Genomic DNA, 18,278 nt, shown 5'->3' with positions numbered 1-18,278 from the left:
AAAAAGGTTACTAGGAGCTAGCAGCAACACAACAGCTAAACACACATTAGCACACAAGCTAGACATACATAATGAGTGTCCTTAATTGAACAGTATTGCAGTTTATAACAGCACATTTGTCAATATAAACAAGTATCTAATAAGTATAGTTGTGTACATATACAAAGTCTGTGTAGCGTATTAAAATAATTATGTATAAATATCGGTTTTGGCCAACACTTAAGACTCTAATAACGATATTGTTTGTGAAATTAAAAGGTTGTTTCGGGACACCCCTAATTTTCACACACAAACAACACACGATTGAACAAAATGAGGCAGCATTCATTTTTGTGTTTTATTGAAGTGTCATATATTTACCCACAAACCTCACATGGACAAGTGTCACTTACTTTATAAATTCATGTGTACATACAATTATTATGCAATACATAGAAGAAAAAACAACATTTAAATATCCAGAATGTCAATCGCATGTCAAAATCTCAATTCAATGTTTTGTAGTCAACATGCATTCAGAAATATATAAAAATAGACCTTTGGTTCAGTTTATTTACATAGTTTTTTTTATAAATATATGCATACGAATGTATTTTTAAAATACAAAGATAAATACAGTGGAGTAATGTCCAACAATTACAAATATTTTTTGGGCTGTTTAGCGTTCACATAACATAATTACTACTTTAGAAATGCAACTTTAACGACAATTGCAGGTCTCGTTGTTCCTCTTTTCAATCTTTTTCGCTAGGTCTGCGATTCGCATCCAAATCGCGATTCTTATTTATTCACATTTGAAACAAATGTTTTTTTTTTTAAATAACATTTTTAAAAACGCTTTTTAGGCCATCTCCACGCTTACTTGCTGTGTATACTGTACGTCATACGTCAACAGCAAGGAGGAGCTTTTATAACCTGTAACCTGTTTTGAAAAGGTTTTATCATCATTTTTAAATCAAATATTACATGGAGAGAACGGTTTGAATCGAGAATTGATTCTGAACCGAATTGTCATATCAAGAATCGAATCGAATCATGAATTGTAAAATTCACTTTCCTATTTTTCGCCCCTCACTTGTCACGCTGTCACGTGCAACAAAAAAAAAAAAAAGTCAGTGGTTGCAGAATAAATACAATAAAAATGTTAACCATAGAGACAAAGTTGAAGAGAATGGCGTCTAGCTCTGCCGGACGTCTTGCAGCAGTTTGTTGATCTCAGCCACCAGTTCGCTGGCGTCCACCAGCTCTTGGCGACTGTCGCTGCGTTTTCCCTGCAGGTGGTTGAGGACCGATTCAAAATCGTCTTCTTCGTAGTTCTCAGGGATTTCCTCCATGGCAGGAAGCCACTTGCACGGCGGAGCAGGAAGAGGCGCAGGTACCGGCCCGGAAGCGTGGCAAGGCAGCGCCGGTGTAGGACCGCACGTTGATGCGAGCGTCTGGCTGCTGTGAGGGTTGAGGTTCTGCGAGCCGTTTTTGGCCGCCTGTGAGTTCTTGACACTGAGATTCTGGCAGCCCAGCTTAGTGTTGGCTTTCAGGGTGTGGTAGCTGCCGCCCTGGTGGTGACCAGACGGGACGACGCCGCTTCCTGGATTTTGGAAGTGAGTGTTGGCGGCCCATGCGGCCACGCCCTGCTGGTGAACAGACGCGTTGGCCTTCCCGGGAAGATGACCCCTCCTCCGATCCAAAGACCCGGTCATCGGTATACTCAGACCGCTCAGACCAGATCCCTTCTGGTTCTCGTTGACTTGAACGTATGAATCTAGGCCTTGTGGCATTAGACGCTGGAAAACGCTGCTCATCTCAGACAACAATGAGGTTCCACAAAGGTCTTCATCGCCTCCACCTTCCATGTCCTCTCTGCTCAGATCCTTTCCAAAGGTGGAGAAGCTCTGGTTCCGGTCCGATGCGACTTCAGGGCTCGGCTGTGGGATGTTCTCTGGAGAAAGGTCAGCAGATTGGCGGGCTTCCTCCCCAGGAATGTAGAGATTACTTCTGTAGTCGGAGGAGGATGAAGCTGGGCAGACAAGGGGGGGCATCCAGCACTGATCCGAATGACCCAGAACACGACACTCTTCAGTGCAGAACCTCATACCTGGAAGACAGGTGGAGATACTGGTAAGAAATCTCGTAGAACGTAGGCAAACTAGGGATTGATTACTATTGAAGCCTTGAGTATTGGCCGATGCTGATTTTGAGCCAATTAACAATATAAGCAGAAATCATATACAGTTTTAATATTTTGTGGTGTGGAATGAAAAGAAAAGACCAACCTTGTGTGATTATTGGAGAACATTTAAATGTTAAAAGGGAACTGCATTTTTTTTTTAATTTTGACTATCAGTCACAATCATTATGAAAGACATGACGACGGAGGTATTTTTTTTAATGCATTCTAACTTGCAAATAAACGTAAACAAAAGTCTGCTGTAAGCGGAACCAATGGGAGGTCCCCTATTTCGCCCATAAAACCCAATGAATAGCCATTCAAAAACCGCCAACAATACACCATTTACACTTGAATAATAACCAAGTAGTAGTGATATTGTTATTATAAGCGCTAACGCACACAAACTATTTGTAGCGGAGGCCGTGATCACTAACGTGTGTCTCTATGTTTACATCATCTAGTGATGAGCTGCTTGCTCGCCTCGGTGCTCAGGAAAGTTTATTGTAGATCATAATTCATGCCTCTCACCTGGATAGTAGAATGATGAGGACTTATACCGACAAGTTGGTTCATTATGACAGCCAATTTAGACCCGGGAATGGCAAGAACGACACGAAAAGATGCTTGGGTCCACCTCCCTATTTTTTGTGAGAATCATGAGTAAGTTTTCATCCATTCATCCATCCATTTTCTACCACTTGTCCCTTTCAGGGTCGCGTGGGGTGCTGGAGCCTATCTCAGCTGCATTCGGGCGGTAGGCGGGGTACACCCTGGACAAGTCGCCACCTCATCGCAGGGCCAACACAGATAGACAGACAACATTCACACTCACATTCACACACTTGCGCCAATTTACTGTTGACAATCAACCTAACCCCAGGTGCATGTTTTTGGAGGTGGGAGGAAGCCAGAGTACCCGGAGGGAACCCACGCAGTCACGGGGAGAACATATAAACTCCACACAGAAAGATCCCGAGCCCGGGATTAAACTCAGGACCTTCATTTAAATGGAAATATAACATGATTCTAGCAGTCGGCATCCTAATGACAGCTGACTTTGTACAGTAAGTGATTTTTGTATTGTTTGTTTGCTCCCATGAACTCTGCAGTGAGCAGTAATCAGTAGGGAAAAAAACGAACGTTGTGATGCGCTTATAAAATTAATCAATCAATCAATCAATGTTTATTTATATAGCCCTAAATCACAAGTGTCTCAAAGGGCTGCACAAGCCACAACAACATCAGCCGTGCATGCATAAAATGATGAAAATACATAAATAATAAATATTATAAATGTCCCTGTTGCTACATCACATATACTGTATATTTACATCATGTATATAGAACCTTAATGGAGGTCTTTAAATGTTTGAGCGACTCCCATAAGCTCCATTGTAAGCGGATTTAATTAATATTTAGAATGCATTTAAAAAACAACAACATATGTGTTCTTGTCTTAAATAAGGATTGTGAATGATAGGCACAATTCCAAAAAAGTGCAGTTCCCCTTTAACTGGCTGTTAAGCTTTGCACATTGCATAGGAGATTATATCACACATTTTACATGCAAGCCGATATCATCTCATAATTGATCGTTTGATTATATTGTATCGACATTTGATATCAATATCAGATTGGAACACCCCTAGTACATGCCAATATCTGTGTGTTCTTTTTTTAACGTAAATAGTACCAAGGTAGCACCTAGCAACTACCGGTAAATCTAGGATTTTATTGTTTAAATGTACACAATTTGCTAAAATACTAGGATAAAATGTTAGCATGCCAACATGAGAAGAATTATCGTACTTGCAAGGTATTGCCTAGCAATGAAATCCATGACAGCCAGTTAACATCTAAATGTTCAATAAGCAAACAAGTTTGGTATTTTCTTTTATTTTAGTCAAGTCATTTACAAAAGGTAAACATGGTGGGCTAAAGGCTACTAGGACCTAGCAGCTACACAACAGCTAAGCACACAAACTAGACATACATATAAGTATCCTTAATTGAGCAATATTGCAGTCTAATACAGCACAATTGTTATTATAAACACGTACTGTCATGATCTTAACTTCCTGATTTATTGTGGCCAACAGGTGTCACTAAAAAAACATTAACACTCCACTTCAACCTGAAGATACTCAAGCCCATTCCAGATGGTTAATAATGACTAGATTAGTGTTTTTCATATCTACCCTTGTTACTTGTGTAACTAATTTCAATTGATGAATTTTTTCTATCATTTCACATTCCAAAATAGTAAAAATATGTAAAATTCCTGCTGATTAGATCAATATGGATGTTGGTCAATACTCAAGGTTCTAATATCAGTAGTAAAAAATGTCCTACATTTTCGGGGATGTAACTAAAACAAACTACATTCTTTATGCAGCTCCAATTGATTTATAATATTATTTAGTAATATCTTGTCAATGTACTTTGATTTTTCAGTATGTGGTTCTCAGTGGACAAAGTGTGGACCTCCTGGTACACTGAGCATTGTCTGATTATTTCCTCAAGAAAGAATCCAACCAGACTTTTCAGAGCTTGTTAACCTTTTATGTGTTTCTTCAATGAATCATCTTCTCCCAGCAAATCTCTGAAGACTCAATTAGACCAATCAAATCTGCCAGTTCAAGCTTCATTAGAGGACTTCATGAACATGAAAGCAGCATGTATTATACATCTTAAGGCAGATGAAAAGTGCATATGATTGCACACCGTGTACACCAACTAAAAAGCGGGTCAAATTAAACATTGAAACCAGTGGATTTACGCATTTAAAGGAAAAATTAATCATTAAAAAGCTGCCAATCCAACTCAAAATATGAATTCAAATCAAGGATGCATGGCTTTTGTGTCTGCTTTGCTTTGTTTTGATGCCAAACTTCATCAGAAAAAAATATTTTAAACCTGAAATAGTTTGGTGTTGTGTGAATTATTCGTCCATCCATCCGTCCATCCATCCATCCATCCATTTTCTACCACTTGTCCCTCTGGGGCTAAGAAGAGTGGCTGGAGCCTATCCCAGCTGCATTCAGGCAGAACATTCACACTGACAAATAAATAATATTTCCTTTGGATAATAGAGGTCTGTGAAAAAACTGTATTCACCTATTAAGTCATTTGCTTAACATGGAAAATTCACTAGAAACATTTACAGGAAGTGAAAGTTATTAAAGGAAGTAGAATAACAATTTCATGAAATTACAATGGATATTTTTTCCTGACTCAATTCATCCAACATCTTTTACCTGATTCAAACTGATCCAAAGTCAAAACTCTCATTTAGGATATTTTGCACTCTATGTACTTGGTGCTGACATGCAAAAGGCTAACATGCTAACTGTTAGCATGCAGACTATTGTCATTGTAAAAATGTTGTGTTATAAAACTAAATGTCATGGGTTATTTTACATGGCGCTATTTTGCTACAATGTTAAGTGTCATCTTATAAGCTGTTAGCATGTTAACAATTTATCCAGTTTTGAAGGTAAAAACTAAAAGTCACGGATATTATTTGTCGCTATCTTAATATGTTAATATGCTAGCACGTAAAGTGTTACATATTAACTGTTAGCATATTCACATTTTATCAAGTTTTGTGGTATAAAACAAAAAGTCGTGGAGCTTAAATCCTACTGTTACTTGGCGCTAACTTGCTAGCATACCAAGTGTTAGCATGTTAACAACTTAGCCAGTTTTTAAGGTACAAAACTAGAAGTCATGGACCATGAATCCTATCTTGATAGCATGCTAAGTGTTAACATATTAACTGTTAGCATCTTAACATTTCAGCCAGTTTGACTAAAACGTAATGGAGGATTTTACATGGCGCTACCCTGCTAGCATGTAACAAGTAACACAAGTATAATAAATATTATTACTTTTAAATGTTGGAAAATGGTGACAAAATTCTGAATTTTCCGGAATGCTCGACATTATCCAAGTATTCAAAATTTAACGTGTGTTAAATTTGAGTTCTGTAAAGTAGTTTTACAATTTCAGCCAAAACCTTTGCTAAACGTGATAAATTGTTCCTGACAATCGGCTCTATGATATATTATTGAACTGAAATTCCAAATATACACAGAGAAATTGCATAAGTTAATATTTCAATACTGAAAACTTTTTATGTAAAAATGAGCTATGCAATGGATAAAAGGGTCTCAGATCGCAGGCAAGATACAGTAGATGACTATGTAAGCTGTAATCATTAGGTATTTTAGATCCGACGCCATGGCAACTATTCACACACATTGCAATTAACCAGCACCTTGTCAAAAGAGTGTGTCACGTTTGGATGGCTGGAAGTGAAAACGTGAAGGTGGCTAAAAGGAGAGTGACTAATGAGCAGATGAAAAGGGGGGCAAAAGGGGGGTGTCTGAGTTGACTTTAATTGGGATGTAGATCAAAAATAGCACCAATGGAAGAATGTGTGGGAAGTTGGCAGTACATGAACTACAGTAGACCAGTGTGTAAGAAACACATTGTTGGGCTGCAAGAGCCCCCTAGAGGGCTGCCAAAAATACCTGTTTGTCAGCTGTGGTCTGTATGGGACGCAGCGGTACTCAGTTGTAATTCACTTTTCCACCTCTTGTGTCAGTAATGACAATGTCAAGCAAACAGAAGAAGTCCAGAGCTTAAAGGCCTACTGAAATGAAATGTTTTTATTTAAAGGGGAATAGCAGATCATTTCGCGATATTGCCATATTTTTGCTTAAAGGATTTAGTAGAGAAAATCGACGATAAAGTTCACAACTTTTGCTCGCTGATAAAAAAAAAGCCTTGCCTGTACCGGAAGTAGCGTGACGTCACAGGAGCTAGTATTCCTCACAATTTTCCTTTGTTTACAATGGAGCGAGAGAGATTCGGACCGAGAAAGCGACGATTACCCCATTAAATTGAGCGAGGATGAAAGATTCGTAGATGAGGAACGTTACAGTGAAGGATTAGAGAGGCAGTGATGGACGTATCTTTTTTCGCTCTGACTGTAACTTAGGTACAAGCTGGCTCATTGGATTCCACACTCTCTCCTTTTTCTATTGTGGATCACGGATTTGTATTTTAAACCACCTCGGATACTATATCCTCTTGAAAATGAGAGTCGAGCACGCGAAATGGACATTTAAAGTGACTTTTATCTCCACGACAATACATCGGTGACACACTTAGCTACTGAGCTAACGTGATAGCATCGTTCTCAATTGAAGATAGAAACAAAATAAATAAATCCCTGACTGGAAGGATAGACAGAAGATCAACAATACTATTAAACCATGTACATGTAACTACACGGTTAAAAATTCTCAGCCTGGTAAGGCTTAACAATGCTGTTGTTAACGACGCTAAGGCTAATTTAGCAACTTAGCAACCGGTGTTGTGCCAGAAACCTCACAGAACTATGATAAAAACATTAGCGCTCCACCTACGCCAGCCAGCCCTCATCTTCCCATCAACAGCCGTGCTCACCTGCATTCCAGCGATCGACGGCGCGACAAAAGACTTCATCCGTGGGTTTGGCGGCAAGCATCGGCTAGGCGTAGTAAGTAGTCCTTGTTGTGTTGCTATAAGTATTTTACTTAGCAGCTAATACACAGATCGATCCCACCTACAACGTTCTTCTTTGCAGCCTCCATTGTTCATTAAACAAATTGCAAAAGATTCACCAGCACAGATGTCCAGAATACTGTGGAATTTTGTCGAAGAAAACAAGAGGTTTCTGTATCGGGTTCGACGGGGTTCAACCACTTCCGTGGATTCTGTGACGTCACGCGCATAAATCATATCCAAAGGAGTTTTTCAACCGGAAGTGTGGCGGGAATTTTAAAATTGCACTTTATAAGTTAACCCGGCCGTATTGGCATGTGTTTCAATGTTAAGATTTCATCATTGATATATAAACTATCAGACTGCGTGGTCGGTAGTAGTGGGTTTCAGTAGGCCTTTAAGTCATAGAGACATTTCTTAAGCACAGAAAGTATGACTTTAGTTAGATTTATCATTAATTTAGTTAATTTCAGCATATAGTCATGAAAATAAAGAAAACACATGAATGAGAAAAATGTGTGTCCACATTTTTGGCCTGTACTGTATATATAAATAAATATATATATATATATATATAATTATATATATATATATATATATATATATATATATATATATATATATACACCGTATTTTTCGGACTATAAGTCGCAGTTTTTTTGGCCGGGGGTGCGACTTATACTCAGGAGCGACTTATGTGTGAAATTATTAACACATTACCGTAAAATATCAAATAATATTATTTAGCTCATTCACGTAAGAGACTACACGTATAACATTTCATGGGATTTAGTGATTAGGAGTGACAGATTGTTTGGTAAACGTATAGCATATTTTATATGTTATAGTTATTTGAATGACTCTTACCATAATATGTTACGTTAACATACCAGGCACGTTCTCAGTTGGTTATTTATGCGTCATATAACGTACACTTATTCAGCCTGTTCACTATTCTTTATTTATTTTAAATTGCCTTTCAAATGTCTATTCTTGGTGTTGGGTTTTATCAAATAAATTTTCCAAAAAATGCGACTTATACTCCGGCGCGACTTATATATGTTTTTTTCCTTCTTTATTATGCATTTTCGGCCAGTGCGACTTATACTCCAAAAAATACGGTATATATATATATATATACTTATACTCCAAAAAATACGGTATATATATATATATATACAGTATATAAATACTGTATATATACTGTATTTTTTGGAGTATAAGTCGCACCGGCCGAGAATGCATAATAAAGAAGGAAAAAAACATATATAAGTCGCGCCGGAGTATAAGTCGCATTATTTGGGGAAATTTATTTGATAAAACCCAACACCAAGAATAGACATTTGAAAGGCAATTTAAAATAAATAAAGAATAATGAACAGGCTGAATAAGTGTACGTTATATGACGCATAAATAACCAACTGAGAACGTGCCTGGTATGTTAACGTAACATATTATGGTAAGAGTCATTCAAATAACTATAACATATAGAACATGCTATACGTTTACCAAACAATCTGTCACTCCTAGTCGCTAAATCCGATGTATTTATATTTATATATGTGTGTGTGTGAATTCAGGATTCACACAATAACTACAGGAAGAAATTTGTGTAGAAATTGCGTGTGAATGGTATAATTCTGAATTTCAACTGAAATGCTGGTGAAATGCTGAAGAAATGTTCTATTAAGTAGACTTAACTTAAAGATGGTTTGAAAATTGAAGAGCTTAAGCTGTACTGAAAAGTTGTATGAATCTTCAAATGTTAAAAAAAATGTTGCAATAGTTGAAATTAACTAAATGTATCACTCTTTGGAGTATACTTGTAAAATTTGCTTTAAATTTCAGCATGGTAACATAACATGTCAACAGTAAATCATGCTAGATTGGGTCAAGTAACAAACTATATGACACTTAAGTGAATCCTGGTAAAATTTGCTAAAAAAAACAGTTAGCATGCTAGTGTTAGCATACAAAAACAATAACAGAGCAGAAATTAAGAGATTTGTAGATAGACTAGCGGGTACGGAGTTGTACCTGCATGTGTTCTGTGATGGACATCATGGAGGTAAAGCTCAGTAAATCCCTCACCAAGGAGTCGATCAAAGGGCGACTCCCTGCCGGCCTCGTAGTCGCTGTCGCCTGCTTCACTGTCACCACGTCCACTGTCCTTCAAACTGAACTTATCCATCTCATTTAAGGCATATCTGAAAACATATCAAACAATTGTCATGGAAGATTGACTTATATAGCATTCTCATAACTATTCCACGTACCTAAACTTTATTTTAAGCATGCCAAATGCACTACTGTGTCACGATAGAATATTTCAAGAACTATTCTATATATGTGTGTATATGTATATAATTGTATTTATCAAATATTACTAATCCTACTTAGCCTTTTTTAAAACAAATTATTTTATCTTTTCCACAGCGTTATTCCTCTCTCCTACAGCGTCCATTTCAAAGCATTATGCAAATGAGTAGATGATGTCATCTAGCAAGTTCCAGCAACTTTTAGGTCAGCCAATAGCTACTTTCCTTACTGAAGAGTTGGCAACAATGGGCCAGCGACTCCGTAGAAGGCGATATTCTCAGATTGATGCTTATTACGTCGAACAATATTATTTTTGAGAGCTCAGTAGAGTCATATCTGATTAAAAAAAATAACAATTTGAATGTCAATATTTGACCAATCATAGTGTCAGCTCCACTGTGAATGGGAACTGTTACTGAGGAAAAAAGAAATCAAGTCTACCCAAATAGGCTAAATGAAACCATTCAAAATAGGGTTGCTCATGCATGCAGTACTCCCACCACCCCACAGGGGGCAACAGCAAAGCATTTGTGTCACGATGAAACAGCAGTGGGATGAGTACAAGAAGACTACTTATTCAACCCTAAAAAAAAATCAAAATAAATTGCGAAAATCTGACTTTTAACTGCAACTGGACAACAAAATATGAATGTTCTGCCCCAAGTAAGTGCTCGAGTTTCCTGTTGGACCTTTTAAGCACCAGTAACAATGGTAGAAATCCACTCACGTAAGCTTAATCATGAAACTTGGTCAAACATTTATAAGTTGATATTGTACGTAAATATATTTAGTTTGTTTTCTATTGAAATTTCAGACTTTGTGATGTCTTTTGTATTGGTGGACTTGTTGTTTTTTTGTCTGCACAGGCTGGAAAAGGGTAGCGAGGGCAGAATAATTAATTTAGTGACAGTGCAGTGTGAAAGTCCATGTGTTTACTTTGCAATTAGTAAATGTGGTCTCAAAGGAATATAACCTGCAGAAGCACTTTCTGACGAAACTTCCAAATTCGGATGTCCGGCCCCTGAGCCTTTGGGCTTTTGAAGCTTCATTGTGTGGTTGAATAACCCTGGTCTACATATTGTATGATTTATATGTTGTTTTTTTGTCGACTAATGGTAAAGTTTCATGACAAAAAGTCATCATGAGCAATATTTAAAGCTCTTGTGGATAATTTTATATAATAAAACTATATTCCGAAGTAATATTGGCACAACATGTTTTTATTTTTGTACAGATATTTATCTTATAAAACATTTAAGTAGTAATAATAGTAATATGAGGTCACATTGTGGTTGTGTATATGCTATGTAAGATCTAAAATTTACTATCCAACTCTGTTTGTTAAACTACCAAAGTCTTAATGTACCAAACATTTGTTTTAAATAATTTCCTAAATTCAAAACATGATTTTATCGAACAAAATTTTGTGCTGCAATCCATATTTTTTTGTTTAAAAAGAAAAGTTCTCACATAACAAACAATATACAATTCAGCCACAATTAGAGAAAATCTTACACATATTTTCTTATGTATTTTATAGAGCACATATTAATGTGATAATGAGCCTTTTTTTGTGGTGAAATCGGGCCTCACTCATTCCCGTTTATGAAAGACTTTTCGTAAATTTAACGCATCATCGAAAGAGTGAATAGGAATATATAACCTTTTCCGTATGGATTTTTTCTATAAGTACCGACATTTGCAATGACAGTTATTTACGCACATTTCCCCCATCTGACACAACTTTTTTGTACGCATCAACTTTGTAAATAAGGCCCTGGATAACTAACAAAATCTGAAGTACCACTTGTGAAAAATGGTCATATTGTAATTGTCTGCATTACCTGTAGCTCCTGGTGTATTTGTTGCCTCTGAAACTTGGCCGTGGCTGGTACTGGCCCTGATGAAGCATGGACAGAAGCTGTGAGACTTGCTACAATCCCCAGAGAATAAAAAGGACAAACAAAACAAGAAAAAACAAAAAAAAGATGAAGCGGGAAAAATGAATGGAGTCAAACAAGCAAGATCACAAGACAATATGAACATGAAGGTTGTTGGGGGTGTTATGACCTCTACAGTATATGTGATGTTCAACACAAACATAACAGAAATACATTTAGAACATGGACTGAGTATGATTTGACTAAATGTTACAAAGTACAGTTTGCTATACACAAAATGACTTTAATTGTCACTATACATATTTGCATATTAGCATTAGCATTCACAAAATGGCAGAACAAACCAAGTCTACAATGTGACGTCTTACCTCAACAGGAGGTGTGGTGTGGGCCAACTCCAGGGCGAAATTCTCTGCCACATGATTGGAGGAAATGGTAACAAGACTATTAAGCGACTGGTGGCTGTGATGGCTCTGCCTGCTTCCCAGGGTACCTCGATCAGGAGCAGGAGAAGCTGAAGGGGAGTGTGGGTGGGACCGGACAGGTAGAGTTCCATTGACTGTCGGGACCAGAGTAATGTCTGCCTTGTGGATCTGCCTTGTTGGCTTTTTTGGTTGGTTTTGATAACTGTTTTCTGCAATTCGGCAATTGTAGTTGCGCTTCGGGTCTTTCTTCTCACGGGTGCAGCGTGTTGTGGCAAACATCACCATGACAATAAGAAGCAGAGCACAAACTGCCCCCAAAGATATGATGACGACCATGGAAAGATCAAAAGATGCCTGGCTAGAGCCAGTGGGGTAAAGAGTGGGGAGGATGTCTATATTCTCCTGCAGCGTGAGCTTGAGCAGGGCCCCTGTAGTGAGTCGGTTGGTTCCCCGATCCTGGACTTCCAACCTGATCTCCAGCACATCTTTTAGCACTTGTTCTAAACTTGCATTGGTTCTGAGCTCACATCGCCGTGCGTCCATTACAAACAGGCCGTCTTCGTTTCCGCTGACAATTGAGCAACTCATCTCTCCGTTGGCACCGGCGTCACGGTCTGTGACTTTCAAAGCCGTGATCAACTGACCGGGAGATGCGTACTTCCACACTGGAAGTTCAGCAGTGTGATTTTGGAGGGAGGGATAGTGGATGATGGGCGGATTGTCATTTTCATCCAAAACTGTAAGCAGGACGGTTGTATTAGCAGACAGTGAAGGGTTCCCCCCATCGCGCCCTTGGATGATGAAAGTGATGTGACTGACGTCCTCATAGTCAAAGCTCCTCAAGGCATAGATGGCACCATTGGACGGGTCAATGGTTACATATGTGGAAATGGGGCTCCCCTGCACCAGGGCATCAACTATGGCATAGGTAACCTGACCATTGGTGCCCAGATCTGGATCAGAGGCAACCACAGTCATCAGATAGGCCCCTGGTGAGTTGTTCTCAGATTTGAACACCTCATAGCGGCTCTTCTCAAAACGTGGAGGATTGTCATTTTCATCCAGCACCTGAACAGTAAAATGTTTGATGGTGGAGAGGCTTGGAGAGCCTCGGTCCTCAGCAATGACCGTTAGACTGTACTCTGACCTCTTCTCTCTATCCAGGGAGATGTTGGTGAGGATCATGTAGTTCTTCTCATATGTTTTCTGAAGTCTGAAGTGACCGTGGCCATGAAGCCTGCACACCACTTCACCATTCAGCCCTGTGTCACTGTCGTCGATGCGAACCAGAGCAATGAAGGTATCCACAGGTGCGCCCTCTGAAATGTAGGCCACTTCCTCTTTGCCCGGCGTCATCAGGTTGATGTTTATCTCTGGTTTGTTGTCATTTACATCCACAACTTTCACAACTATTTTGCAAAGCCCTGGAATGGAGTTTGGGCCCAAATCCTGCGCCTGAACATCAAGCTCATACGATGAAGTGGCTTCAAAGTCCACCTTTTTAATAAGAGTGATGTGGCCATTTTCTGGATTTATTTTAAAGGTTTCCAAGATCTTTGGTGAGACATGACTGCTGAAAGAGTAGACTATTTTCCCGTTAGTGCCCTCATCTGGATCTGTAGCATTTAAGTCAATGAGAAGAGTCCCAAGAGGAGAGTTTTCCAAAAAATGTATGACATATGCTTGCTCTTCAAATGTTGGGCTGTTGTCATTTGAATCAGAGATGCTAATTTTAAGCAAAGTGGAGCCAGACTTGGGGGGTCCACCATTATCTGAAGCAGTGAGCCGCAGCTGGTAGCTGGACTGCACCTCCCTGTCCAACTCCCGTGTGACCACCAGCTCTGCATACTTGGCTCCGTCTGTCCTGGTCCTGATGTCAATCTTAAAAAAGTTGTTGGGAGTGAGGGAGTATGAGTGCAGCGAGTTCTCCCCGACGTCTGCGTCCATGGCGGCGTCTAATGGGATTCGAGTGCCCACAGACGCGCTCTCGGAGATCTCAATGGGGACAATAGCACGGGAGAAGTGCGGGGAATTATCGTTGATGTCCAACACTTCCACTTCCACGTGGAACAACTGCAGGTACTCGGTCGGGAGCGTGACCACGTCAAATTCAATGGAACAGTTCAAATTTTTCTCACAGAGCTTCTCGCGGTCGATTTTGGAGCCGATGCTGATTTCTCCGTCATCCTCGCGGACAGACAGGAACGGCGTACTCCCCCGCTGCATGGCTTTGAAGCGAAAAGACAGAGAGCTCGGTAGTTTGGATAAAACTTCAGCAACATCCGCCTTGAGCCGTGCGATAACAGTCCCCACTCGCTGCTCTTCATACACTTTGTATTTTAATGTCTTGCCGTCGACACAGTTTAGAAGTGCCATCCAGATAAATAGTTTGAATAGTGTAGAGGGGGGCGCGCTGCCTTTGGCTCCGTTGCATTTAGTCCCCATCTTACTGCGATTAAGACCTACACACAGGGGGAGGGCGGGGGCAAAGCACCCAAAAAAAGAATCTTCTTAATTTTCTAACATTATAAAATCCTCATTTCTTGCTCAGCATCGGATTGAAGAGGAAAAAGCAGAAAACAGAGGAAAATCCCACTCCTTGCCGACAGATCTGTTGCATATATCCACATGTGGCCGTTGGCAGAGAAGCACTGAGTGAAAGAGTGAAAGGGAGGGATTCGGGGAGTGCTTGCCTCGCTCGCCTGCTCAGCTTGCAGTGTCTCCACCCACCCCGCACCCAAGCTGTCGCCTCAAAAATCTTATACAAAGACACTAAAAGCAGGATTAACCCCCCTCCTCCTCTCACACACTCCTGCATTAAAAGTGTGCCACAACAATGGCCTAGAGGAAGAACTATTCCGGGCTCAGCCAAGTCTCAGACAAACTGACCTGCAGCACACGTTCACATTGTTGGTGTGTTTCAGCGACGTGTGCCAGTCTAACTCCCCCTTTTCTCCGGGGGTAGCGAGCGCCAAATGAAGTCAACAAGCATAGAACAGAGCTGTCCCTTACTGGTTGCAATAGTGGAGAATGCATCCAGTCACATCTAGACACTTGTTAAATGTCTTCAAGAGATTTTTTTATTTTGTAATTAAAGTGTCTAGAATCTACCTAATGTGGGATTTGATAATAAACATTGATGGATCAAACCTCCTGAGTGATCACTTGAACTAATACAGACTTTGTCAGAGAGGCTGCTAGTTAACATTCAGGAAAAAAAAACCTTTAAAACTTTACCAGCTTGTTATGGTTGCTAAAATAACTGACAATACAGCCTTTTTCATTTCCCAGTAGTACTCTGTGCAGATACACCCACACCCACAGACCCACCAATCTTTTAAGACCCAAATTGTAATAAAACTAAACAACACAAAGTATCAACCAATTGCCGTGAAAAATTATGTGATCGGCCGATTCCAATTACAAAAGCTGATCCCAACAGTAGATACTTTATTTATTTTCGGTCCCCCGGCTGGCAGGCCGCTAGTAGCTAATTTGGTATGTTCATACACAGTGTGGAGCTAAGTTAACCATCCTTCATTGCAGCAAATAAAGTAAATTTCTTACTAGTGTTATTATCGCTAGAAGAGTATGTAATCTGCACACCAAATAAGAACAAACAGGCACAGATAAGAAGGCATGCTAATCGCTGAGTGAGCAGCTAAACTACCTTGAAACAAGTAACTAGTACTAGTACAACAAGTAACTTTCTTGAGTTGCAACAGAAAGTAAGCTGCAATTAACAGGAAATAAACAAGTACAATATTAAGAGTCTTGAACAGCGTTGACCAATCTTTTAGTCTCCAAGGGCCTAAGTGAAAATGTGCCAACGTGCGGCTAGCCAAACACAGTGAATCATTCCCTGGACACAGGAGCAAAAACCAAATTATTTAAAAGAATATAAGATAGTAGTTACTTTTATGTTATATTTATTGTGTATTATTAACTTTGGTTTGATCAAATAATTGTATGTAAACAAAAATAAAATAAAGAACATGTTTAAATATTTATAAACGGTTGATTTATATAGGCTAGTAAGGTAAAGTTTTGTACCTGACAAGTTTCGGCTATCTTGCTTCTGCAGCCTTCCTCAGAGGCGAAACTTCTGCAGCCTTCCTCAGAGGTGAAACTTGTCAGGTACAAAAGTTTACCTTACTAGCCTATATAAATCAACCGTTTATAAATACACATTAGTAGGCTAAATGAACCTCTTCAACAACATGCTTAAATATTGTGTTGGCATTATTATTGTTGTGATAACAGGTAATAATGTGATCGTATCAGCCGATCTCACTCATGGATGATTGGAATCAGCAGCATAAAACCATGATCGGCACATCCCTTATAAAAATACTTTATTTAAGTCTGTTACTATATTATGATTGGATATGATCTTGCAACTAGGGATTTAGCTGCAATGAAGTCCTGCAAAATCAGAGTTGTTTATATGGCAAGTGACTTTATGAGCATGCCATCTGGCCTGAACTCGAGAGGACCCCAAACCTGCAATTAGCATCTACGGTATTCCCATCGCGCAGGGAACATAGACAGTCAATGTTTGATGATCTCGTCTGATCACATCTGAAAAAAATCCAGAAATGCGTTGAAATTTTCCAGCCATCCTTTGTTCACTGTAATGGAAAATACGACTTGGAGCTGATCAGCATTCAGTCGATAACCTAATATTGCACAGAAGAAGCTGTCTTGTGACTGAAATATTTTTGCTTTCATGCTTTTCAAATGTGTCAAGATTGAAATCAGTGTTGAAAAACTTCATTTTCATCACATTGTCAAAAAGTCTCAGAAGAATAAAAAGTATGTTTGTGGGGCACTTTTTAAATCAGCTTCATTTGGAGCGAGAGTCACAACTGATGAATGGCATTGCTCACATCGATCACCGAGTAAATTATCTCGGCCTGGCATCTCTTTGCGGATTTGTCTCTGTGAAGGATTTTATCTGCATTTTAAATTCCTGTTGGACCCGTGGGAGCGTGCTCTCTGCACTGCCATCTGCCTCTGAGCAAACACATGGGCGCCGAGGTTAGTGTCCATGTGTCCACACACTGATGCTGCATTGCTAAACAAGAGCTGAATATTTCCCGAAGTCACGTTTTTATGACTGGAATTATTTCAAAACATTCTGAAACATTTCATGTTTCTCAATGCTGTGATATTCTTTAGGGGTTAACATTCTGTCTGCATTGCCAAAGCTGATCTATAACATACGTTCTTTTTCCTTAGACAGTAGGTTAAAATGATCTAAAAGTTATGCTTTATGAACGTAAGTTCCTCAGATAATACCAATTTTTTTCAGCTGTAGTTTCTATGGCCAACTGTGGCGACGGCAAGGGAAGTCATGGGGGTGTAGAGATACCCACAGGGACCATAAACTGACTGAGAGAAGCTGGAGGGAAGAGTGGGGGTGCAGTTGAGGGGCTCAGGAACTTTGTCATTGAAATGAAGCAAGAGATCCTGAGGACAAAGGCAGCATAGCAGGTGGAGAGGCGGCGCAGAGGCCCTCCCAGGCACCCTGTCCCCCGCCCTCCGTAGAATCAGTTCACACAAGAATGGAGGCTTGGACTTTTGCTGGAATTGATCAGCACTCAAGTTTTAAGTAAAGACAGAAAAAAATACACATCTTCCTATTTTAGACAGATAATCGTTGAATTTCATCCATCATAGATCAGAGAGTGGAACGGTCCATGAAAAAATCCAAAGCTTTGGGTAAACCTGACACAGTTTTGAATGTGCGTTTTTTTCAGACAATTGTTTTTTTCTTTGCGTTTGATTTCCACTTTAACGGAATGGTGGACGTAATCGCAGAACTGGCCCCCAAAAAACGAAATCTATCGTTAAATGTAATTGACGTAATGTGACTGAAATGCTGGGGAAATTGTGTTTACTGGGATGCGG

General features: G+C 39.5%; 1 protein-coding gene across 3 annotated transcripts; it reads right to left on the bottom strand.

The window, feature by feature from the left end:
* Nucleotides 1-365: 365 nt before the first annotated feature.
* Nucleotides 366-14,998, bottom strand: pcdh18b (protocadherin 18b). Of its 3 annotated transcripts, none has more exons than XM_062045337.1 (4): nucleotides 12,309-14,998; nucleotides 11,884-11,972; nucleotides 9,758-9,927; nucleotides 366-2,092 (listed from the first exon to the last, which is right to left on the bottom strand). In XM_062045337.1, the coding sequence occupies exons 1-4, from the start codon at nucleotides 14,808-14,810 to the stop codon at nucleotides 1,179-1,181; spliced, it is 3,675 nt and encodes a 1,224-aa protein (XP_061901321.1). In that variant the 5' UTR covers nucleotides 14,811-14,998; the 3' UTR covers nucleotides 366-1,178. The 3 variants fall into 3 exon arrangements, with proteins under 3 accessions (XP_061901321.1, XP_061901323.1, XP_061901322.1); XM_062045339.1 differs by having other exon boundaries at nucleotides 9,812-9,927; XM_062045338.1 differs by having other exon boundaries at nucleotides 11,884-11,939.
* Nucleotides 14,999-18,278: the final 3,280 nt, after the last annotated feature.

The sequence above is a fragment of the Entelurus aequoreus genome, linkage group LG04 (assembly GCF_033978785.1).
Source record: "Entelurus aequoreus isolate RoL-2023_Sb linkage group LG04, RoL_Eaeq_v1.1, whole genome shotgun sequence".
In the NCBI taxonomy this organism is placed as follows: domain Eukaryota; kingdom Metazoa; phylum Chordata; class Actinopteri; order Syngnathiformes; family Syngnathidae; genus Entelurus; species Entelurus aequoreus.
This window is presented reverse-complemented; position numbering and strand designations above follow the sequence as displayed.